Source organism: Paroedura picta, chromosome 5, assembly GCF_049243985.1.
Source record: "Paroedura picta isolate Pp20150507F chromosome 5, Ppicta_v3.0, whole genome shotgun sequence".
NCBI lineage: Eukaryota > Metazoa > Chordata > Lepidosauria > Squamata > Gekkonidae > Paroedura > Paroedura picta.
In genome coordinates, this window is record NC_135373.1 from 19,096,520 (window position 1) to 19,121,475 (window position 24,956).

General features: G+C 46.9%; 1 protein-coding gene and 1 pseudogene across 1 annotated transcript; both read right to left on the minus strand.

Annotated features, from left to right (window-relative positions):
- Positions 1-222: 222 nt before the first annotated feature.
- Positions 223-17,360, minus strand: LOC143838844 (phospholipase A2 inhibitor and Ly6/PLAUR domain-containing protein-like). Its single transcript, XM_077340753.1, has 4 exons — positions 17,312-17,360; positions 11,472-11,595; positions 2,881-3,113; positions 223-445 (listed from the first exon to the last, which is right to left on the minus strand). The coding sequence occupies exons 1-4, from the start codon at positions 17,358-17,360 to the stop codon at positions 237-239; spliced, it is 615 nt and encodes a 204-aa protein (XP_077196868.1). The 3' UTR covers positions 223-236.
- On the minus strand, positions 6,112-6,595 carry LOC143838967 (gastrin-releasing peptide-like; annotated as a pseudogene).
- Positions 17,361-24,956: the final 7,596 nt, after the last annotated feature.

Below are 24,956 nucleotides of genomic sequence, written 5' to 3' on the forward strand. Positions count from 1 at the left end.
AATTAATTTTGATTATAATTATTTTGATTATAATTATTTTGAAAATTGTCCCATTCTATGGATTATATTTAGCTTAGAGGCCCTAATGCAAAATTTCTGCCCCAGTTTTCTTTGCCCTTGGGCAACCCATTCACCTCCACCCTTATTAAGAAGGGAGCCAGGATGTTCAAAGCACTTAGTCCCCTGGTTTCTTCCCTGTTTCCATGAATGGTGTAATCTGCAGGGAGGCAGCTTTGCTAACCTGGGAAGGGTAATGTGGTGTAGTCCGAGGGGCTGTTGGTCAGTGGGGTACCAACAATGATTCCTGGACTACATGCCAGGCGAGTTACATTGATGGTGATTGTATTGTTAGCAATTCCTACTGTCACGGGTTTGTAGGCACATCCATTTGGTGTAATGCATCCCTGGAAAGCACCATTTAGTGAAACAAGGACACTTGAAATTTCTGCAAGGAGAAAAAAAGGAAGAACATCCACATAAGTTACAGAATGGGACAGTGATAAAGAGAGCGGGAATGATGTTGAGGCCTCTGAAATCAATAGTTTTTCTTCAAATGGTGAATGTTTTCAGTTTAGTCCTTCAATTTCACTACTCTAAAGAAGTTTCTCGCAAGTCAGTCCTTTGCAGGGAGTTGATCCTACAGGGAGTACTGGGGTTGCTAGTAATTAGTGATCTCCAGCTGACACTTAGAGATCGTTCACAATTGATCTCTAGACCAACAAGTTCAGTTGTCTTGGAGAAAATGGCTCTTTCGGAATATGGATTCTTTAGCGTTGAACATGCCTTTTAAGGGGTCTGTGACCTCTTGAACTGAAAAATGCTATTCTGAGCTCCTTGCACCTGATATAACTTTATTAAAAGCCAAGAGTGATGGAGAAAGATTGTCACACATGCTTGCTTTGAGATTTCGAATTTCAGTTCCCTCCTTACTGAACTAATTATTCCCACCTCCCAAATAAACCATGGAGCTGTGCTAGGTAGAAGGGAATACTTAGAAACAATTTGTTCAACAAGAGAAATAGATTTCCAGAGCTTCAACTAGAGAACTCCCCACCACATATGAACAGGAACCTGCTTCTACATCTCCAGGATGATCGGGGTGTACATATGCCAAGAGAGCAGATTTGCATGCATATCTGGAATCTGGCCTTGTGTTCCAAGCTTTTTTGTTAAGTGATCTGTCAGATGGGTGGGCATAGATTAGTAATCTGCAAGGTTGAACTCTTGTCACCCGATCACTCTTTGACTGTTTCCAGCAATATCATTCAGGGTTGAATTTTTAAGAGGCTAGTTTTTCCATCTCTTTCCACATTAAAATTATCCTGACTAGGCAAAGTCTGAAATGGCTGTCTGATTTACCATGCATTTTGTCAATTCCTGGATGCAACGATTTCATCAGTTAAGTTAGAGTCTGATTCAGGGCTGCCCAATGCAGAAATGCATACATTCAGGCTTCCCCCCCCCCAACCTCTGATCCTCCCATTTTTAGTCATTTGAGCATGCCCCTTTCCTCATTGTTGTCCTCTCTCCCCTCCCTTCCTCCCCCTCCCCCCTCCCTTCTGAAAAATCTGCCATTTAACATTTTACGTTTTCTAAGTTTAAAAAAAAATCAGCCTTGCACATTATAACATGACTAAGCCTGTGCAAAGCCTGTTGCATTCAGGAATACAATGGGTGCTAGATTGGGGGTGGAAGATCTCTGCAGGTGGCCTCTCCCTCCCCCCAGGACCTGGAAAGGCTGCAAGCCTGGAGGCTCCTGGGCAGGGAACTCACCAGCAGGGATCTGCAGCCTCTGAGCCTTGGAGTGAAGTAGAAGGAAAAATGGGTGGTTGGGGGGGGAGGGGGGGAGGGTTATTGGCTGGCCATTGGACAGACAGGCAAGCTGGTTGGAGGCAGAGGCACTCAAGGGCAGGACAGCCACCCTGAGTGGGTGTTAAGTGCTGAGTGGCACTTAAGCCATGAGACCAGCTCCTCCCCCTGGGCCTTACCAGAAATATTAAGTGGAACATAACAGTGGTTTAAAACAAAAAAAACATTCAGGACACTTTGGAGGGATTGGAGGGCTGGGGGGGAGGGGGAGGTCATCAAGGACACAGAATGGTAGGATTGTGATGTGTAATGAAAACAAAGCAGGAACCATTTTACAAAACACATTTTTTTTAAAAAAAAGGGGAAAGGAACAAAATCTGTAGTGAGCATGATTGAATGAAATATGGGGAATGGCTTGCAGGGTTTCTACAGGAAATGTAGTTAGCAGATTTAGGTCAGGAACTTTCTGAAAATTTTCAAATCCTGACTGGCTTAATTGGAGAGTTCTTGCTCCTTTGTTCATACTTCCTCCCTGGTTGTCTCGGAGATAGAAAGAATGAATGCAAAACAGTTAGGCATGTCTTTCTCCACTCACTTTCCCTACAAAGTTTGTTTCACTTCTAAATAAAATTATTTTATGCAAATCGGTGCTTTGTTTTCACTGCATATTTAAACTCTGTTGACATTTTTCTCTCCTTGATAATAAGCCTGGCAAGATGGTGGGACATTAACAACGTTTTGATCACTCTCCGACACTGTGTGGAAGTGGTGGGCTGCAAATCGAAGAAATAAATAATTGTGTTGGAGCTCATTCCACCAAGTAGCAGCCAGAGCTGAAAAGGCCCTGGTAGAAGCTAAGCATTCTCCCTTGGGTCTGGGGCCATTCAGATGGTTGGAATTAGCTAATCACAGCACTCCCTGAGTGACATAATCAAACAGGTGGCCTGAAATGGACTCCATCTCTGGGCTCTGGTTGTCAACCTTCCCCATGGCCATTATCTTACTTCACCAGAATGGTCTGGCTTCTTGGTGTTCCCTTTTCAGAAAATTTATATATATATATCTACTCACTTGCAGTCACAGAACCAGAAAAATTGACGCATTGAGTCTCCTCACCAGTGCAGGGGGCTGATGTCTTTGGCTGGCAGTTATTCTTCCTCAAGGAAAAGCAGGCTGGACACTGAAGGCCATTGGGAATCACATTTGTGTTCAGAGGCGCTGCAAAAAGCAACTCTGACAGTGGGTTCAGCATTCCACCACACTTTATTCGACATTTAATGAAACTATCATCACCTTGTCCCTCCCTAGAAAAAAAGATAGCCAATACGTTGTGTTTGTGTCTGTAGATCTGTCAAGGACTGAGCTTGAAGCCTGAGGCAGGGTCGTATCCTGTGCTGTAATTTATTTATTTATTGTATTTATATACCACCCTCCCCGATGGCTCAGGGCGGTTTACATCGAACTGAAAGCTATACATGGAACCATGCATATAACAACTATAACATTAATAACTATAACATTAACTGATAACAAAGTAACTTAGACAATAGTCCAGGAGTCTTGGTGGATTTCTAGGGGGGAGGGGCCCTGCAATGTTGTTGATTGTGCCTGGCCTCAGCCAAATGCCTGGTGGAAGAGCTCCCTTTTGCAGGTCCTGCGGAACTGTTTTAGTTCCGTCAGGGCCTGATTTCCTCTGGGAGCTCATTCCACCAGGTGTGGGCTAGGACAGAGAAGGTTCTGTCCCTGGTCGAGGCCAGGCAGACTTCTTTAGGGCCAGGAACCATTAGCCGGTTGGTAACGGCAGAGCGTAGAGCTCTTTTGGAGGTATAGGCAGGGAGGTGGTCCCTCAGGTACACTGGGCCCTGACCGCGTTTGACCTTGTAGGTTATTACCAGAACCTTTAGCCTGATCCAGAATTCAACTGGTAACCATTGCAATTGATGTAGGATGGGCCAGATGTGGAACCTCCACAGTGTTGCTGCGTGAGTCCTGGCCGCTGTGTTTGGGAACAGCTGTAGTTTCCGGGTCAAGGCTAAGGACAGGCCTGCATAGAGCGAGTTACAGAAATCCAGTCTGGAGGTGACCATTAAGTGGATCACTGTGGCTAGATGTTCCAGGGCCATGTTGGGCACTAGTAGCTTGGCTTGGCGGAGATGGTAGAATGCCAGCCGCGCTACCTTTGTGATCTGGGCTTCCATTGTGAGGGAAGCATCCAGGATCACACCCAGGTTCCTGGCGGAGTGAGCTGTAGTGAGCTGTACTCCATCCAGGGTCGGCAGTATGCTTCCTCACATGGGCCCTTCCTACTCAGCCACAGGACCTCCGTCTTTGAAGGACTGGCTAATGCTTCTGGGGAAGAATCAGGGTGGCCATCCATCAGAAGGAAGAGCTGGGTGTCATCTGTGTGATGATAGCCAAGCCCAAACTTCCATACCAGTTGTGCAAGAGGGCAAATGAAAATGTTGAATAGGATAGGAGAGAAGACCGCCCCTGTGGGACTCCACAAGAGAGTAGTCGGCAGTTTGATGTTTGCTCTCCTATTGCAATCCTCTGTCCATGGCACCAGAGGAAGATCAGCCACTGAAGGGCTGTCCCTCGTATTCCGGCGTCGACGAGGCGGCGAGCTAGTAGCTCATAGTCAACTGTGTTGAATGCTGCTGATAGGTCTAGCAGTATCAGCAGCGCCGACCCGCCTCGATCCAACTGGTGACGGAGTTCATCCGTCAGGGTGACTAGCGCTGTCTGTGCCCCATGGCCAGGCCGGAAGCCCGACTGAGATTGGTCCAGAATCCTTGCTTCTTCCAGGAATGCCATTACCTGCTTTGCAGAAGTCCTTTCTACCATCTTTCCCAGAAACACTAAATGCGAGACGGGTCGGAAGTTATCAGGCTCCCGCGGGTCTAAAGATGTTTTTTTCAGCAATGGGTGTACCACTGCATCTTTCAATCCCTCAGGGAATTCTCCAGTTATGAGAGATGAGTTGATTATTTCCCTGAGGGGGCCCTTGCATGACTTGATCCCAACTGCTGAATCCAGTCAGTTTTAAAAGGAAACTGAAAAATAGTTCGGCAGGTCAGCGCTGCTTCTATTATTAGATCTCTCAGCAGCGTTCGACACAGTAGATCATGAGCTTTTAGCTCACCACCTCGCTGATGCCGGGATGAGAGGGACTGCCATTCAGTGGCTGATCTCCTTTCTCCAGAATCATGGACAGAGGGTAGCATTACAAGAGAGCTCATCAAGCCATCACTAACCCGCCTTGAGCCTCCAGGGAGAGGCGGGATATAAATAAAATGATGATGATGATGATGATGATGATAACAACAACAACAACAACAACAACAACAACAACAATAATAATAATAATAATAATAATAATAATAATAATAATAGGCTTGTAGAGTCCCCCAGAGGGCAATTCTCTCTCTAACTCTATTTAACATCTTTATGTGCCCTCTTGCCCAACTGGTGCAGAGGTTTGGGCTGGGTTGTCACCAATATGCTGATGACACCCAGCTCTTCCTCCTGATGGATGGCTGCCCTGACTCTCCCCCAGAAACATTAGCCAGCCGCCTGGAAGCAGTGACGAGATGGCTCAAGCTGAGTCATCTGAAGCTCAACCCTTCAAAGACAGAAGTCCTGTGGCTGGGCAGGAAAGGTCCAAGCGAGTAACCGCGCCTACCCAATCTGGATGGAGTGCAGCTAACAGTGGCCCACTCTGCCAGAAACCTGGGAGTGATACTTGATGCCTCCTTCTCTATGGAGGCTCAGATCATGATGGTAGCATGGCTGGCATTTTACCACCTTCGCCAAGCCAAACTACTAGCACCCTACTTGGCCCTGGAACAGCTAGCCACAGTGATCCACATGACAGTCACCTCTAGGCTGTAACTCGCTCTATGCTGGCCTGCTCTTATTCTTTTTTTGTTGTTTTGTTTTGGGTTTTTTTTTTTAAAACACTTATTGTGAACGTTCTAAACATTTAAATTATTGCAACATAAAAGATGAAATGATTGGAAAGAGAAATGGTGAAGGAACATTCCGAGGACTGGAAGATTCTTCATTATTTACAACAAAGCAGTTCAAAGAAAGAAAAAGGCTGCCCGGAAAGGGGGGGGGGAGCCTCTGAAAAGGGTGAAGTCCTGATTGGGAGTAGAAATGAACGGGTTATTTTCCATCAAAGAAATCTGATAAACACAAAAGATTTCTGTTTAATCAATCATCAAATATAGGGAGACGCTTATGAAACCAGAGTCTCTTAAAGATATCCTTCTAGGCCTTCGGTGTCGAGGAACGGTTCTTTCAGCTTGGAGAACTTCCTTTCCTCTCTATCGCTTGCAGCAGATAATCCATTATGTCTTTCAGACTGCTGTTATCCTCTCCCTCCCAGGTGGTCTTGGTGGGAAATGGCAACTCTTCCCTGAAAATCTGAGCACTTCTGTTGTCGTTGGCCTCGAGAAGCCACTGAAGCTTCTTCACCGTCTCCTCCCAACGGGGATCCGCCTCAAGCCGCTTGACGTCCTCCAGCAGCAGAGGAAAAGGGGCCTTGTTTTGCTCGTCGTACATGTAAGGGAAGTCGCCAGTCCTCTTTTTTCCCCATGAAATGCCCGACGGCCCAGTTGCTGCCCCGGGGGTAAATCTTGGCCATGGGGGGCATGCCTTCGTTGCTCTGCAGAGGAGCGGCGCTGGCGTGGCGCCCCTCGAGCAGGAGGGCCAAGGTGAAGGTGGCCAGGAGCTATAATATCCCGCGGGGCTTGGGCAGTGACAGGAGCTGTGGGTGCGCCATGCCGTCTCGCTTTGATGGGATGGGACGGGACAGACTCTGCGGGAAGCTGCAGGCAGCGGCGCGGTCAGCTTCCCTCTGAGCCCGGCCGGCCTGCTCTTATCCTTGATCCGGAAACTGCAATTGGTCCAGAACGCGGTTGCCAGGGTCCTCACAGCAACACCTCGGATGTCCCACATCCAGCCCATCCTTCAGCAGCTGTGCTGGCTCCCGGTTGAATTCTGGATCAGGCTTAAGGTTTTGGTTATCACCTTGAAGGTCATACATGGTCAGGGCCCAGTTCACCTGAGGGATCACCTCTCTGCCTATCCCCCTCAAATAGCCTTGTGCCCTACTACCTCCAACCTCCTGGGGATCCCTGGCCCCAAGGAAGCCCGCTTGACTTCAACCAGGGCCAGAGCTTTCTCCATTCTGGCCCCCACCTGGTGGAATGAGCTCCCAAAGGAGATCAGGACCCTGACAGAACTGCAGGGCCTGCAAAAGGGAGCTCCACCACAAGGCATTTGGTTGAGGTCAACCCAAACCATTGCTTCCAATTGGCCCCCAACCCCCCCCCCCCATTACAACTGCCACTAATCTGCCTAACCCACTGGGTCCCAGTAAGAGTTGAGCTAAGGCTCCTTTGGAGTTCTATTATATTATTATTGCTATTATCATGTTAAGGTTATAGTTGTTATAATGTTATTGCTGTTATCACATGTGTTACCATATGTTATCTGTATCTGTTTCCTGTTTCCTGTAAACTGCCCTGAGCCTTCGGGGGAGGGTGGTATATAAATATGAATAAATAAATAAATTTTCCGTTCCTACAGAGTGGCCATACTATGTGTAAATATTTTACAGGTGTAATTTGAGAGTCACTGATAATCTCTAGTTGTTCTTCTAGAACACGGAGGGCTAGGGATGGAGGGCAAATCTTGCCCTAATGTTGCATTGTCTTCAAGTGTAATTCTGTAATTTCCCTCATAGAGATGCATGGTACAGAGATGGAAGTTTTTACAGCTTCTGAACGGATGCAGATACTTACCCTGAATAATGCCATAGTTGCAAAGGTCTTTTGTGCAGCAACTCAATACTGAATGAAAGCGTGCATTCCCTGATGAGGTTGCGGTGTAATTTCCTGATTTGCACAGCGATAATGACAAACAGGCCTTGACATAGAACGTGGGGATAAAAGCTGTGAAAAGGAATTAGAAAGGAGGTGTAGAGGATCAACAGTTTGGTTCCATTATCCCTGAATGTTTGTGTCCTTCTCAATAATGTACATTGGCTGATGATTTTAAAAAGTAGAAATACGGGAAACATGGATTTTGTCCACCAAATACTTAAAACATAATTTATACAAGGGGAGGGGGGACAGGGGTGAATCACAAAATGGGCAAATTTAGGTTTGCAGCTTTGACAAGACCTTGGGCAGGTTTCCAGAGGTAAGTACCATCAGGGGAACCATACTAAGCTGTTCTGCTCAGAATGCTCTTTTAACAAGGGGTGAATCCCACTAGTTGGCTGGGACTAGCAGCACATGCCCCCCATCCCATAAGCTCTCACTACACTGGACAGGGAGCCGGTGGGAGAACACCCGCATCCCCTGTGCTGTTGCCATGTGGGGCAGGGATCTGGCAGAAGGACCCCCCATCCCTTGAGCTTTTGCTGCACAAGGCAGAGAGCTGGCAGAAGCAACATCATTCTGCCTGCTCTTTCCATGTGAGGTAAGGAGCCAGGGGGAGCATCCCATATTCACTCGCTCTCGCCATGTATTACAGGAAGCCTAGGGCAGCTGTTGTGGTCGTAGGAGCACACAGTGGAGGTTGGCGGCACTCCTCACCCAGTGCAGAAGCCCACCAAAACTGCAGGTGGCTGTGTTGGGTGGCTGGCAGTGCTCCCTATCCCATGTGGAGGTGGGGAGGCTAGTGAGAATGGCATGCCCTCATGGTCCTTGACCATGCCCCCATTGTCCTTGGCTGCCAGTGGTCCTTGACCAGAACAGAGACGGAGAAGCTGGACAGAATGGTGACAAGAAGTATAGAGGCTGTTGTGATTCACTGTCCACAGTGGCAGTGTGGTAGCACAAGGGTTGTGGCAGAGGGGGAAGAGAAGAACCACTTATTGGCTCCCAGTGGGCGATGGCTCTCCTAGTGAGGGCCAGTCAGAGCCTCCCTGGTAATTCCCAGCAGCATGCCAGTTCCTCTGAATGGCCCTGGGGGGGCCCATCCCCGGGGGCCAGAGAGCACACATTTTATCAGAAGTTACCATCACATTTTATTTGATATGATGATGATGATGATAATAAATTGCAAGGGACTAGTCCCATCTTGGACTGTAAGAATCTTTCCCCTAAATCCATGAAATGGTTTAGGTCAGGTTTCTGGCCTGGCCATAGGGCAGAGACAGCGCTAGTCCCCCTAACGGATGACCTCCGTCACCAGTTAGATCGGGGCATGTCAGTGCTGTTCAAACTGTTAGACCTCTCAGCAGTGTTCAACACAGTTGGCCATGAGCTTTTAGCTCATTGCCTCACCAATGCCAGGATTGGAGGGACTACCCTTCGGTAGTTGATCTCCTTTCTCCAGGATCATGGTGACGGCATGAGGAGCGGGTTAGTGATGGCTTGATGAGCTATCTTGTAATGCTACCCTCTGTCCATGATCCTGGAGAAAGGAGATCAGCTACTGAAGGGTAGTCCCTCCAATCCTGGCATTGGTGAGGCAATGAGCTAAAAGTTCATGGTCAACTGTGTTGAACACTGCTGAGAGGACTAACAGTTTGAGCAGCAGATGGCTGATGCAGAGTCATCTGAAGCTCAACCCTTCAAAGACGGAGGTCCTGTGGCTGGGCAGGAAGGGCCCAAGTGAGGAAGCATGCCTACCGAATCTGGATGGAGTGCAGCTATCAGTGGTGCACTTTGCCAGGAACCTGGGTGTGGTTTTAGATGTATCCCTATCTATGGAGGCTCAGGTCACTCAAGTAGCACAGCTGGCATTCTACCACCTCTGCCAAGCCAAACTACTAGCTCCCTACTTGGCCCCAGAACACCTAGCCACAGGGATTCACGCAACAGTCACTTCTAGACTAGACTTATATAACTTCCTCTACACAGGCCTGCCTTTAACCTTGATCCAGAAACTACAACTGGTCCAGAACACTGTGGCCAGCATCACAGGAACATCATGGAGATCCCATATTCAGCCCATTCTACAACAACTGCACTGGCTTCCAGTCAAATTCTGGATCAGGCTTAAGGTTCTGGTAATCACCTTTAAGGCCATCCATGGTTTGGGCCCAGTTTACGTAAGGGATTGCTTCTCTGCCTACACCCCTCAAATAGCCTTACGCTCTGCCACTACCAACTGCCTAGTGATCCCTGGCCCCAAGCAGGCTTGCTTGACCTCAACCAGGGCCAGAGCTTTTCCCATCCTGCCCCCCACCTGGTGGTACAAGCTCCCAGAGGAGTTCACATCCCTAGCAGAGCTTAAACAGTTCCACAGGGCCTGCAAAAGGGAGCTCTTCCACCAGGTTTTTGGTTGAGGTCAACCTGATTTTAATCACTTCCCATTGGCCCCAGAGCCCCCCCCCCCTGAAAACCACCACGGACATGTCTATCCCATGGGGCCATCAGTATGCTACAGTTAAAATAGACGTTCTGACAAAGCTTGTTCTGTTATGTTATTGTTCTCCTGTAATGACTATATCGCTATTGTTCAACTTAACATGTTATTTCTACTATTTTTCTTCAGTTCCATGTAAACTGCCCTGAGCCTCAGGGGAGGGTGGTATATAAATATAATAATAAATAGTCATATATTCTAATATGTTTACATTTAATTCCAGGTAGAAGCTTTCATGTGCATGCTCACTTCTTCAGATACATTGAAACAGACTTTCACAGCCATTACATATAAGGGTGTGTGTGTTTGTATGTGTGGAAGGGTGAATTTCCAGGAAGAGCTAATTAGAATCCAGAAGTATAAGTAACTGAGCAAAGAAAATTGGATTAAAGCATTTGAGAAGACTAACAATCAGCAGCAAATGAGAAAACAGCTCATTCCTCACACACTGGGAAATGGACTTTCATTGTGCTTTTGCAGCTAGATTTTCCTCTGTGGAACAGGGAAATCTACTTCTAAAGTACATTAGTCAACATTTACAACATTTACATTAGCCAATGTTTACAACTTACACCCCCCAAAGAGCCTTACGCTCTAGCAGTTCCAACTTCTTGGTGATCCCTGGACCCAGGAAAGCTCACTTGGCCTCAACCAGGACCAAAGCTTTCTCCATCCGGACCCCCAACTGGTGGAACGAGCTCCCAGATGAGATCAGGGCCCAGATGGAACCTGAACAGTTCCATAGTACCTGCCAAAGGGAGCTCCTCCGCCAGGCATTTGGTTGAGGGCAACCTGTACCATCACTTCCCAAGGGCCCTGCTCCTGAGCTCCCTCCTCTGGCACCCATTGCAGTTCCACCCAACCTACTGGGCTATCAGTATGAGTTACTTTAATGTTTAATTTTTCTACGGTTACATGTTGCTTGTTATTTCATTTCATTCCTCATTGTTAATCTAAGTTATCTGTATTGTTTCTGTTCTGTTTCATGTGAACCGCCCAGAGCCTTCGGGGAGGGCGGTATACAAATAAAATAAGTAAATAAATAAATACATTTGGGGAATAAGAGTGTTAATGAGAGTTAATGAACAAATGTGTTTGTTAATTTTTATTATCTGTATTATTACTGAGATTAGTGACCATAGAATATTATATCCAGGATTAAATTGTCTTGGTCATAAATGTGCCCATGGATGCAATCTATGTTCTCATGTAATCAGGCCCACACACTGCTTTTTTAATGAGTCTTATTCTGAACAAATTATTCAAATTATTACTCACGCAATGTAGCTGATCCCTTTAAGGAAACGCAAGCATCTTCACCAGGTGAACACTGTTGAATTGCAGAATCATCACATGGCCCTGTTATGCTTACACATGAGTAACATTGCATGGATGCCCCTGCAAACAGAAAAGAGAGAGAATCCATGCCAGATGCATCACTGATATGACATTTGACAAAGTAGACCATTGTTTCCTTTTATAATAACAGCATTAGGATGCATCTGATCTTGACGTTTATTGAAGGCTCTACTAGCAAACCATGAACCAATTAAAAGAAGCAGTTAGAGACAGGGATGCATGGTGAAGACATTCCTATAGAATCGTCGAGGGTCGGACACGACTGAACGGATAACATCATCATCATCTATTGGGAAAGCAGGAGAAGCATATACTTTCAGATTAAAACCAAAATCTTATGAACAAACATGCATAGATATTTAACATTGAAATAAATTTAATTTAATATGTCTTTTGGACGACATCAAATTGACTTGCAATAAGTCAGACACTTGCTGTCCCTTTCAATTACAACATGGAGGATCAGTGGATAAAAGTAAATCTCTCGTGCTGTTACTTGGTTAAAGGGGGAGACAAGCCATGGTGACCCAGTTCCCATTGAGAGCTGATGCTGCTGAAGAATGTCAGGAAACAGGCTTTGTTATACCAGAATCCTATTCAGCATGCAGTATAGAGAATTTCTCCTTTGGCTTCAAGGTACTGGACATTAAGCAGGTCTTAGAATCTTTGATTTACATATTAATTGTATTATTGTATACATCTATAAACACACAAAATATTATTTTTGCTGTTAATTCTGTCATGTTCAGAGTGAGAAAGAAAAATAGAGGGGCAGACCTCCCTCACAGGGTGTCTGTTGTGGGGAGAGGAAAGGAATGGTGAATGTAAGCCGCTTTGAGACTCCTTCGGGTAGAGAAAAGCAGCATATAAGAACCAACTCTTCTTCTTCAGTAATATCAGGGCTCTCTCAGCCCCACCTCCCTCAGAGTGGCTATTGAGGGGAGAGGAAAGGTGAATGACAGCCACTTTGAGACTCCTGGTAGAAAAAAAGCAGTATATGAGAACCAACTTTTCTTGTACTTCTTCCTCTAAATATAACAAACAGCTCATTCTGCATACATTAGAGCCTTTTCTGACTTGATGCTATGGAGACAAAAGTCCCGAATACATTGTCAAAATATAGACAACTCCCCCCCCCACACACACACACACAAGTAACTTTAATGGCATCATTAAAAAAATAATTAAGAAAGATGGTTCAGTACAAATGAGATACAAAATGTTAAGCCATACCATCAGAATAAAAAGATTTACATAGAGAGCAAGCTCTCACTGCTGAAATTTGAGGGTCTTTATCTTCCGGGAGATAGCTGGTTGATAACTCATCAGAGTGTCTAGATTTTTTTTCAGCAGCAGAATATTATTATTATTTTACTAGAAATTAAGCCCGCTGTAGAAAAAATACAGCGGGTGCTAGCAGGCAGTAGGTGGGTACGGGATGCCCCCCCCAGGCTCCTCCCCCCCTGGGAGGGAGGGAGGGAAGGAAGGAAGGAAGGCAGTCATAGACAAAGTGAGAGAGATGGGGGAGGGGGGAGAGAGAAACAGAGAGAGAGAGAGAGAGAGAGAAGGGGAGAAAGGAGAGTAAGCAATGAGAGAAAGAATGGAAGAAAGAAAGGCAGAAGAGAAATGGATGGATGGGAGTGAGAAAGGAGATTAAGGGGTGGGTGAGTGGATAGAATGAAGGAAAGAAAGAAAGAGAGAGAGAGAGAGAGAGAGAGAGAGAGAGAGGCAAAAAGAAGAGAGAGAAATGGAGGAAGGCAGGCAGCCAGCCAGCCAGGCAGCCAGGAAGGAAGGAAGGTATGTGGAATGATAGGGGAAGGGGCAGAGTATGGGTAGTACATCGTCAACCTCCTTCATCACAGGGTGGGGAGGCACTGATCTACCATGCTGACCCCAGCCTCAACCATAAACCCGTTGGAAGAGCTCCGTTTTGCAGACCCTACAGAATGTTGAAAGCTCCTGCAGGACCAGTAGCTCACCCGGGAGTTCATTCCAACAGGTTGGGGCCAGGACTGAAAAGGCCCTGGTCCTAGTTGAGGCTAGGCATGCTTCTCTGGGGCTGGGAATATAATTTATGTGGGCAAATAAATATTTAGGGCAATAAAGGAGGATCTGGGTTGTTGACTCAATTGAGTTGGCTTGGCAAGAGCAGAGGTGTACTTTATAAGTAACTAGAAATTAAGCCCGCTGTAAAGAGAAATATAGCGGGCACTAGTGACTGGGGATGAAGAATTTAGGGTAGGGTGGTAGAAGCAGGGAGGAGGAGTGGGAGGGAGAAAGGAGGGGAAGGGGATTTTGCAGGGATGGATAGAATGGAGAAGAAGATGAAGTGAGCACGGAAGTAAGACAGGAAGCCAGTGAGAGGGAGAGTAAGAGAGACAGGAAGGAGATGGTGAAAGAGAGGAAGGAAAGAAGGAAGGAAAGAAGGCAGGCAGGGAGGTAGGTAGAAAGGGATGGGAGAGGGGTCTCTGTGAAGGGGCGGGTGGTTGGGGGGGCAAGTGGGAGGGAGACGGCTATGTGTGTACATGTGAATTTGTTTGTGTTGGTAGGAGCGGGTCCGGAGGGCAGGGGTAATGGAGAGGTGAGGTGGGGTGGCCAGGGGGAAGAGTAGTGTGTGTGTGTATGTGTGCGTGTGCTTGCATGGCATGGCCTTCTGGCGGGCCCAGGGGCATCCTGGGCCTGGCAGAAGGCTTCTCAGAGCAGCAGCAGGCAGCAGAGCCTTCTGCCGGGCCCAGGTGCTCCCTTGCGGTGTCCTGGATGCCATGAGGGCGCGCCTGGGCCCCACAGAAGGCTTTTTCAAACGGCAGCAGGCGGCGGAGCCTTCTGCCGGGCCCAGGTGCTCCCTTGCGGTGTCCTGGATGCCATGAGGGCGCGCCTGGGCCCCACAGAAGGCTTTTTCAAACGGCAGCAGGCGGCGGAGCCTTCTGCCGGGCCCAGGTGCTCCCTTGCGGTGTCCTGGATGCCATGAGGACGCGCCTGGGCCCCACAGAAGGCTTTTTCAAACGGCAGCAGGCGGCGGAGCCTTCTGCCGGGCCCAGGTGCTCCCTTGCGGTGTCCTGGATGCCATGAGGGCGCGCCTGGGCCCCACAGAAGGCTTTTTCAAACGGCAGCAGGCGGCGGAGCCTTCTGCCGGGCCCAGGTGCTCCCTTGAGGTGTCCTGGATGCCATGAGGGCTCGCCTGGGCCCCACAGAAGGCTTTTTCAAACGGCAGCAGGTGGCGGAGCCTTCTGCCGGGCCCAGGTGCTCCCTTGCAGTGTCCTGGATGCCATGAGGGCGCGCCTGGGCCCCACAGAAGGCTTTTTCAAACGGCAGCAGGCGGCGGAGCCTTCTGCCGGGCCCAGGTGCTCCCTTGCGGTGTCCTGGATGCCATGAGGGAGCGCCTGGGCCCCACAGAAGGCTTTTTCAAACGGCAGCAGGCGGCGGAGCCTTCTGCCGGGCCCAGGTGCTCCCTTGCGGTGTCCTGGATGCCATGAGGGAGCGCCTGGGCCCCACAGAAGGCTTTTTCAAACGGCAGCAGGCGGCGGAGCCTTCTGCCGGGCCCAGGTGCTCCCTTGAGGTGTCCTGGATGCCATGAGGGCTCGCCTGGGCCCCACAGAAGGCTTTTTCAAACGGCAGCAGGTGGCGGAGCCTTCTGCCGGGCCCAGGTGCTCCCTTGCAGTGTCCTGGATGCCATGAGGGCGCGCCTGGGCCCCACAGAAGGCTTTTTCAAACGGCAGCAGGCGGCGGAGCCTTCTGCCGGGCCCAGGTGCTCCCTTGCGGTGTCCTGGATGCCATGAGGGAGCGCCTGGGCCCCACAGAAGGCTTTTTCAAACGGCAGCAGGCGGCGGAGCCTTCTGCCGGGCCCAGGTGCTCCCTTGCGGTGTCCTGGATGCCATGAGGGAGCGCCTGGGCCCCACAGAAGGCTTTTTCAAACGGCAGCAGGCGGCGGAGCCTTCTGCCGGGCCCAGGTGCTCCCTTGCGGTGTCCTGGACACCGCGAGGGAGCGCCTGGGCCCGCCAGAAGGCTCCTGAGGAAGGGGACCATGGCGGGAAGGGAGCAGGGATGCCGTGTCTTTGACGCGGCGTCCCTGCTCCTTTCCCTAGTGGGAGGAGAAGCCGGCTGGGGAGCTCACTGTGTAGGCAGCCTTCTGTGTCTGCGCAGCAACTCCATAGCCGGGCATTCGAGGCTGGGCCAAGCAGCCAATGGGGAGCCACACGATGGACACTCGGAGCTTTTATCCCAGATGGACCTGGATGGACACTCCGAGTTTTTATCCCGGACAGAGCCCGCCCTATCTCCTCCTATATTGCGCTTACCCTTTAATTTAATCTGCTCTGCAGGAGAGGTTAAAGATGTGATTATGTTTGCCTTTTGACCAGTTTGCTGGTGGTAGATTTAACCGAGCCAGCAGAAAGCAGCATCTCAGAAAAGGGTCAGTGAGTGGCTCCTTGTTAACTGGATTCTTGTGAGCATATATCAAGGAATGTTTTTACCTTTTGCTGAAAAATACATCCTGTTGCATGATATGATTGAATATATCTTAAGGACCTTTACTTTTTGTTTAAAAGACCATTTATGCACTGGAGGTTTCATGCCGGGCTGCAGCCTGGAGTTTAAGTCATGGCAGGTTGCCCCACCTCTTCTTGCACCCACATGGGGGAGCATTTGGCCCAGTGCTCCTCATCTGCCCCCAATTTCTGCCCCTGCACGGGAGCTCGGGCAGTGAAGTTCTCAGTGTGTAAATGGTCATTGAGGGACATCTTTTGTCCTACTTTTTGTTATATTGACTGATGTCTTGTGTCCTACGGAAACAACATGATATTGTACCTGTTATAATACTTGACTCTTTTTGCACCATAAATAATTGTGTGAATGTACTCATTTTATGGCATTATGACACACAATACCTTGTTTTTCAGCTTGTTTATGCTAGCAAAACCGACTGGGAAAAAATCTCCTGGATATGCCCATCAAATTGATTCTTATGGTGATCTCTTCTTGTTAATGACAGAAAAATGGCCAGTACCTATAGCTACCACGAGAGTGGCCGGATTGGCCTTAGGCACATTGGCTGTTGCTTTATAGTGCTGAGGTCTTGATGCCAGCTGGGACAAGTTCTTAGAGCTTTAGAAGTTTAAAAGGCAAAATGGCCTCAAAGAAACGGTCTCCACCCACCATATCTTATTTCCCCACCCTTTATTAACAGTGTGGAGGTTAAACACAAAGTGTCAGAGAAAGATACAAGTCATCTGATCTTTTCATGTCTTCTGGCTATTGACGTTAAACCACACATCCCATCCTATGTACATGATTTCACCAAGGATGAAGTATGAGACTTTCCCACATTTACATCTCATTTTAGCCATAAATAGTCTTGGTGTACCCTTAGCCTGGACACTCAGTTTTATTGAATCTCTGGACAATTTTCCTTTTTTGAGGGACAGGAATGGGCATAACAGTAAAATGTCTGACCAGCCCATTCTTATTTTGTCTAAAATCTAGTAATGAAAGACTCCTTCCTGTCATTTCACTACAAGCCTCTAGACACTGCTGCACATTTAAGTTCTATAAGAAATAGCCTGCTTCACTACATGCATGCAATGTGTACCCACCTAACATCTTGGGTCACTAAGGCACTAATACTGATATGGACATGAAAGTAATTAGTAATTATTTTTCTTTTCAACCTTGTTTTCTTCTTCCAAAGAGCAAGGACTTCTGGTTTTGTCTGTCCACTGTTTATATTCCCTTCCCTGGAGTTTGAGTTTCTACTCACCTGTAGAGAAGAGGGCCCAAAGCAGGCATGTGCTTAGGAGTGTCTTCATAGTGCCAGGGAGGACTTGTATCAGAGATGAAGCGAAAAAGGTAGATGATGGCCAGGTATTTATAAGCCAAGAGCTGAAGCCTCACGGCAACAGATGGGAATAGCTGGATTGGTGGGTGCTGAAAATGATGAGAACTGAGGCTGTTCCCAGATGTCCCACAGTGTCACAGTGTTATAGGACATGTGGGACAAGAAGTCTACAAACATTTAAAGAGATCTATTTGTACCTCACATAATTGCTTCTTCCCAACATCAGGGTCATCTGATACTGATATCTGTTTGTCACCCTGGAGCCAGACATGTCTCCTTTTTCAGTCTTAGGCAATACATTTTTGGGAACACTTTGTAAAACATCTTACAGGTCCATGAAGGCACAAATGTATAGAACTGTGGGAATTAGGAACCTTCGATCTGTGTCACTGTGTCTGCTCCTCTCTTCTTTGCAGTTACCTTAATCCTTGATAAATTTGTGCCATCACAAGCCAAAAGGCAAGGATCAAAAGTATTTTGTTCCTGGCCTTTATTCTGTGGTTTGCAGCCTGTGATTCTGTGTTTCCACAGGATACATTGAGAGGTAACCTCCTAGAGCTGATGTGCATGAGTTTGTCCCCTACTGACATATTGACATGCTGACTCATGTTCAGTGTATGGTCTACCATGTCACCTAGAACCTTTCTGCACAAACTAAAGTCAAGGCAAGTCTCTTCAATCCTAAAATGATGCCTTTTATTTTTCCTATCTAAATGCAGATCTTTACAGTTATCACTATTGAAATTCATTTTATCTCAGTTTTCTAGCCTGTCAAGATCTAGTTCCTGATTCCCACTCTGTTTGCTACCCATCTCAGTTTGATAATCTTCACATTTAATAAGCATTCCCTCTATTCCTTCATCCAAATAATTAAAAAAATATATTGAACAACACAAACCCCAGGACAGATCCCTGACGCACTCTGCTAATCACCCTTCACTAAGAGCATGATAACCATTCACAAGCAAACTTTGGGTGTTATCTGTCAACCCGTTATTGATACACCTAACAGTAATAGGATTCATACCACACTTTACCAACTTGTGAATAAGAATATCATGTATAACCATACCAAAATCTTTAATGAAACTGAGATAAACTATATCCACATAATTCTCCTGATCCAGCAAGATAGTAATTTTCTAAAAAAAAAAAAAAAAAGATAAGGTTAGTCTGTTATTACTTGTTCTTGTGCTGACTCTTAGTATTTACAGCCGTGTGCTCCAGCTGCTCAAGGACCAATTGTTTGATTATTTTATCTAAAACATTTCCAGCTATAGACGTTAAAATGTTGGTTTCGTAGGTACCCAGATTCCCTGACCGTTTCCACAAGGAAGGGTAAAATGCACGTGGTCTCCTGCTTGCGAACGCAGGATGGTAAACCTCACATTTGCAGCCATCTATATGGGAGACCCATCTCAGGGTCTCCCATATAGAGGGCTTTTGTGGCGCAGAGTGGTAAGGCAGCCATCTGAAAGCTTTGCCCGTGAGGCTGGGAGTTCGATCCCAGCAGCCGGCTCAAGGTTGACTCAGCCTTCCATCCTTCCGAGGTCGGTAAAATGAGTACCCAGCTTGCTGGGGGGTAAACGGTAATGACTGGGGAAGGCACTGGCAAACCACCCCGTATTGAGTCTGCCATGAAAACGCTAGAGGGCGTCACCCCAAGAGTCAGACATGACTCGGTGCTTGCACAGGGGATACCTTTACCTTTACCTTTTATATGGGAGACTCCTCTGATGTTTCCCCTCTGCTTGGTCACAGCTTTTTACCTCCCAACAAGGCTGCAAAGGAAAAACTAAGCAGTAAGTAATATGGATTGTATAGTTATAGACCATCAGTGGAGAATTTTCCTATGTCCCATTCCCTTCTTTTTATAAAAAGGCAGTGTTATTAGAATCTACATGGCAATTCATTGGTTTGGCTGATTCCTGGAAATTCCTGAGATTGATAGGTGTAATTTTCAAGGGGTTCGTAAATAAATGTAATAAGTAAATGTACAGCAGGAAAAGTTCAGAAAACAATACCTGTTTAAAGGATCGCCTAGGTAAGAGGCCAATAGGAATTTTAGTAGATAATAGAGCTTGGTGTAATAGTTGAGAGCAATGGCTTCTAATCTGGTTACCAGGATTGATTCCCTGATCTGTCCCTGGTTCAAGGTTTTCTTTGTCCTGCTACTGCTTCGATGGTCACCCCAGTTATCTTTGTGAAAAAGAAGGATGTGACCTTCCAGCTACAGGGCGATTGATATCATTTAAAAATCTAATGCCTACTCATCCCCCTGATCAAGGACTTGTTGGGGGCAGTTGGGAGGGGGAAAGGTATTTGTTAATGCCATTTTGGGTTCGAATGAACCCAATTTGGACTAATTGAGGTTCAATTTCTATTTATTTGAATTGAGTCTTACACCTTAGCAGCCCACTCATCCACCCCGAAGGAACTGTGCTGGAGGTCGCAGTTGGAGGTGCCAAGGCAGGAAATGGGTATTGGGCATACCCATAGACAACTTCGAAATGTGATAAACAAGTACACATATGGGGAATATTATTATAAGCCTACTCTGCCAAGGGCAACATTGAGATCCAGTCTTTCTGTTGATAGTTAATGAAGCAATTAAGGTACTGTTACAGGATTTGATTGACATTTTGGTTAACCATTAGCAGCAGGGTAGTAGGTAGAATTAAGCCAGAGCCAGTTTCAGAAGGGCATGCCAGAACTTGGTGGTAAATTGGACCACGTTATCAGACACAGTTTGGTCTGGTAAAGAGTGAAGATCAAGATTGTATGAAGAGCCTCTTATGGTGCAGAGGGGTGAGCAGCAAAAATGCTGTCTGAAGTGATGTCCATGAGGTTGGGAGTTCGATCCCTGCAGCCGGCTCAAGTTTGACTCAGCCTTCCATATTTCCGAGGTCGGTAAAATGAGTACCCAGCTTGCTGGGGGGTAAAACGGTAATGATTGGGGAAGGCACTGGCAAGGCCACTCTGTATTAAGTCTGCCATGAAAACGCTGTAAGGCGTCACCCCAAGGGTCAGATACCTTAACCTTTACCTTTTACAAGAATGTATTGCACAAGTAGTTCTGCTAAACATTGCAGGGTGGGAAGGGAGGCACAAGGCACAATGTGGCTTGCTTAGGAAATAGATCCACTACCACCCAAATTACTATCTTTTCATTACCAGGAGGTCAGTGATGAAGTCCATTTAATAGCCTTTCTCAACCTTTTGACCCCTGAGAAAGTGCTGAAACATTCTTCAGGCAATCCCCAGAAGTCGTGCAATAATGGTAAATTTTGTTCTGAAGCATAGCTATGTACTTGTCCACTTGGGGCCCCACCCCTTCCCATACCCTCTAGGCCCACCATTGGCCATATTGATGGGTGGGTGGGTTAACAATATGACCATAACTGGTCATATCAACTGATAAATGTTTAATAAATTTGAAAAATGTATTAAAATTAATTAACTCCCACCATTCAGGAAGCTCCTCTAGGGCTATCAAGATACCGTAGGGTTTCTCGTAATCTGGGTTGAGAACCCCTGCTGTAAAGGCTTCAGGAGACCCATCAGCTTTCCCACCTCACACTTGGTTGAGACATCGACCAGGCAGCCTCTGACATAGGCCTCCACATCCTCATGGAGATGTGACCACCAGAACGGCCAGCAGATCTAACAATGGGGGCCATTCCGCATTCCGAGTTCAAAGTAGCAGGAGTGTGGCAAATTGTAATCGCTACTAATTTGCAGTTACGCACGATGTCACACACAATCTGCCACACTCCTGAAACCAATCAGCAAAAAGCGCTTCGTTGTAGCGCTTAAAGGGAAATCCCAAAAAGTGGATTCACCCTCCAAAAAGCAGTACACTCTTGCAAGCAATCTGCAACAGTTCTGAAAAAGACCTGTGTATTCCCATTGTGGCGGTTTCAGCAAAGTCCCTCCCCCTGGCTCTCTCCTCTGATCTTCCGGCTAAGTGATCGCCATTTTTTTTCTCGGAGCAAGCGGAGAGCAATGAACCGGTGAGCCTTCATTCACCCAGCGAGGCTTCTCCGGCTGCAGTCCCTACACAGAGCTGCTTTAAAGCTCGCCTCAACACACCAAGCACAACACAAGCCCTGTTTGCTAGTTCCCTTTATTTTCGGCAGAAAATCACACCTGTGCACCGGGGGGGGGGGGATTTCTTTTCACTCGGGGGAGCATGACAACGATGAATCACCAGCTCATACACCTAGATGGGTCTCTCTGTTGCAACGAATCAACGTAGATTCGTTGCAACGTGTGTGTGTTTTTTTTAAACCTTTTCTTAAAGGCAAAGGGGCTTTTTCGGAGCATGGTAACAACCGCCCATTGGCTGCTCGTTTGATTGATGGCCAGGGACGGGACAAAGCATGGCAAATATCGCTTCCTTCCTAGCGATTTTTGCCGAGACCGGAAACCTGTGGGAAACGATTGAAACACGACTGGATTCCACTACAAAGGCAGGTATGCATAACGACGAATTCCACTATTTAAAATTGCGTTTTTTCTTTCCGAAACCAATTTGCCACATTGATCCTGGTGCAAAATGGGCCTGGGTTTTCATGAAGCTGAGCTGACTGGATGTTTTGTTGTCATGGCATACCTTGAGAATGATACTCCTAAGTGTCTCTGGAACATATACCTTGTTGCCACTGTAAAGCAGACCATTCACTTCCATGAGGGAACAGTTCAGTTTTTGAGGTCGGGGTCCTTACTAAGCGCTTCTCTGAATGCATCCAAGCAAACACCTCACAAGTTCTGAGACAGAGATGGTGGACCTGCCTTCACTTTGCTGCAGGTTTGGACCAATATTCCCAGCTGGTCCTCTAACACTTCCCATTTGTTACCATGCTCAGGCAAACAGAAGAAGGCATCTGCAAGGAATTTTGAATGTCCCAAAATGTGACTTAACATAAAGTCAAAGTGGGAGAAGAACTCAGCCTGATATTTTGGCATTCAGTTTCAGTTTTAGTAGCTTGCATGAGATTTCTAAGTTCTTGTGATCTGTCCAGACCTGAAAAGGTACACCCGCCTCCTTCAGGAAATGGTGCCTTGAAGTCAGGGCAGTTTTCCAGCAGCTGTCTTTTTTCCTCACACCACCCAGTTCCATTTTGTTCTGCTGAATTTATAGCAGATGTAGGGACATGGGTGCAACCAATCATCCTCCCCTTGGTGCAACAAAACTCCACCCATATTCACCATATTCACCTACAAACTCTGCGAAATGTCCTCAGTCATGCAAGTTTCTGACCTGCCTGGCTGACAATTTCATTTATCAAATGGTAGATGAACCCACAAGAGGTTCAGCCATACTGGACTTAATACTGACCAACAGGCAAGAGTTGGTGGATGAGGTGAAGGAGGTGGGGACCCTAGGGGGAAGTGACCATGTCATCATAGAATTCCTTTTGAGATAGGGAGCCAAGGAAGCTTGTAGCCAGACGCGGATGTTAGATTTTCGTAGGGCAAACTTTAATAAACTCAGAGACATGATGAGTGTCCTACCATGGACAAGAAAGCTGGAAGGGAAGGGAGCATGTGAAGGGTGGGCGCTACTCAAACAAGAGCTATTGCATGCTCAATCAATGACTATCCCAGAAAGACGAAAACACTGCAGGAGCTCTAAGAAGCCTATTTGGATGAACAGAGAACTTCTAGAGGAAATAAGAAAGAAAAGGAAAATGTTCAGGAAATGGAGGGAAGGACAGAGCTCTAAAGAAGAGTACCTACAGGTTACTAGGCACTGTAGATCAATCATCAGAAAGGCCAAAGCTGAGAGTGAGCTAAGATTGGCCAGGGAAGCCTATTGTAACAAGAAAATATTTTTCAGTTATGTGAGGAGCAAATGTAAAGTAAAGGAGGCAATAAGCCCACTGTTGGGTGCGGATAGACAAACTCTAACGGAAGATGCAGAGAAAGCAAAAAGGCTTCATGCCTATTTACATATGTTTTTTCCCACAGGTCAAAGGGTTTAGGCACATCTAGAGATGGCCATAGCCAAAGGACAGTGTCTGGGTAGCAGGTTAACATGGATAGAGAGGTTGTCGAGAGGCATTTAGCTGCACTGGATGAGTTCAAATCCCCTGGGCCGGATGAAATGCACCTGAGAGTGCTCAAAGAACTTTCTGGAGAACTTGCAGAATCCTTGTCCATCATCTTTGGGACCTCTTTAAGGACTGGAGATGTCCCGGAGGACTGGAAGAGAATGAATGTTATTCCGACCTTCAAAAAAGGGAGGATGACCCGGGAAACTACAGACCAGTCAGTCTGACCTCTGTTGTGGGGAAGATAATGGAGCAGATATTAAAGGGAGCGATCTGCAAACATCTGGAGGACAATTTGGTGATCCAAGGAAGTCAGCATGGATTTGTCTCCAACAGGTCCTGCCAGACCAACCTGGTTTCCTTTTTTGACCAAGTAACAGGTTTGCTGGATCGTGGAAATTCGGTTGATGTCATTTACTTCGATTTTAGTAAAGCTTTTGACAAGGTTCCCCATGATGTTCTGATGGATAAGTTGAAGGACTGCCATCTGGATTTTCAGATAGTTAGGTGGATAGGGAATTGGTTAGAGAACCGCACTCAGAGTCAATGGTGTTTCATCAGACTGGAGGGAGGTGAGTAGCGGGGTACCTTAGGGCTCGGTGCTCGGCCCAGTACTTTTTAACATATTTATTAATGATTTAGATGAGAGGGTGGAGGGACTACTCATCAAGATTGCAGATGACACCAAATTGGGAGGACTGGCAAATACTCCGGAAGATAGAGACAGAGTTCAATGAGAACTGAACACAATGGAAAAATAGGCAAATGAGAACAAGATGCAATTTAATAAAGATAAGTGTAAGGTTCTGCATCTGGGTCAGAAAAATGAAAAGCATGCCTACTGGATGGGGGATACGCTTCTAGGCAACACTGTGTGTGAACGAGACCTTGGAGTACTTGTGGATTGTAAACTAAACATGAGCAGGCAGTGTGCTGCAGCGGTAAAAAAAGAGAATGCCATTTTGGGCTGTATCAACAGGGGCATCACATCAAAATCACAAGATGTCATAGTCCCATTGTATACGACACTGGTCAGACCACACCTGGAGTACTGTGTGCAGTTCTGGAGGCCTCACTTCAAGAAGGACGTAGATAAAATTGAAAGGGTATAGAGGAGAGCGACGAAGATGACCAAGCCCTATGAAGATAGGTTGAGGGACTTGGGAATATTTATCCTGGAGAAAAGGAGGTTGAGAGGGGACATGATAGCCCTCTTTAAGTATTTGAAAGGTTGTCACTTGGAGGAGGGCAGGATGCTGTTTCCGTTGGCTGCAGAGGAGAGGACACGCAGTAATGGGTTTAAACTGCAAGTACAATGATATAGGCTAGATATCAGGAAAAATATTTTCACAGTCAGAGTAGTTCAGCAGTGGAATAGGCTGCCTAAGGAGGTGGTGAGCTCCCCCTCACTGGCAGTCTTCAAGCAAAGGTTGGATACACACTTTTATTGGATGCTTTAGGATGCTTTGGGCTGATCTTGCGTTGAGCAGGGGGTTGGACTAGATGGCCTG

Excerpts from the sequence above, each read along its gene's own strand:
- LOC143838844 (XM_077340753.1), bottom strand. The coding sequence starts at position 17,360 with ATGAAGACACTCCTAAGCACATGCCTGCTTTGGGCCCTCTTCTCTACA. Across the intron at positions 3,114-11,471 it reads GGATCAGCTACATTGCGTGA|GGAGGGACAAGGTGATGATA; the intron begins GTAATAATTTGA and ends CTTTTTTTCTAG. Across the intron at positions 446-2,880 it reads TTCTGGTTCTGTGACTGCAA|AAATTTCAAGTGTCCTTGTT; the intron begins GTGAGTAGATAT and ends TTCTCCTTGCAG.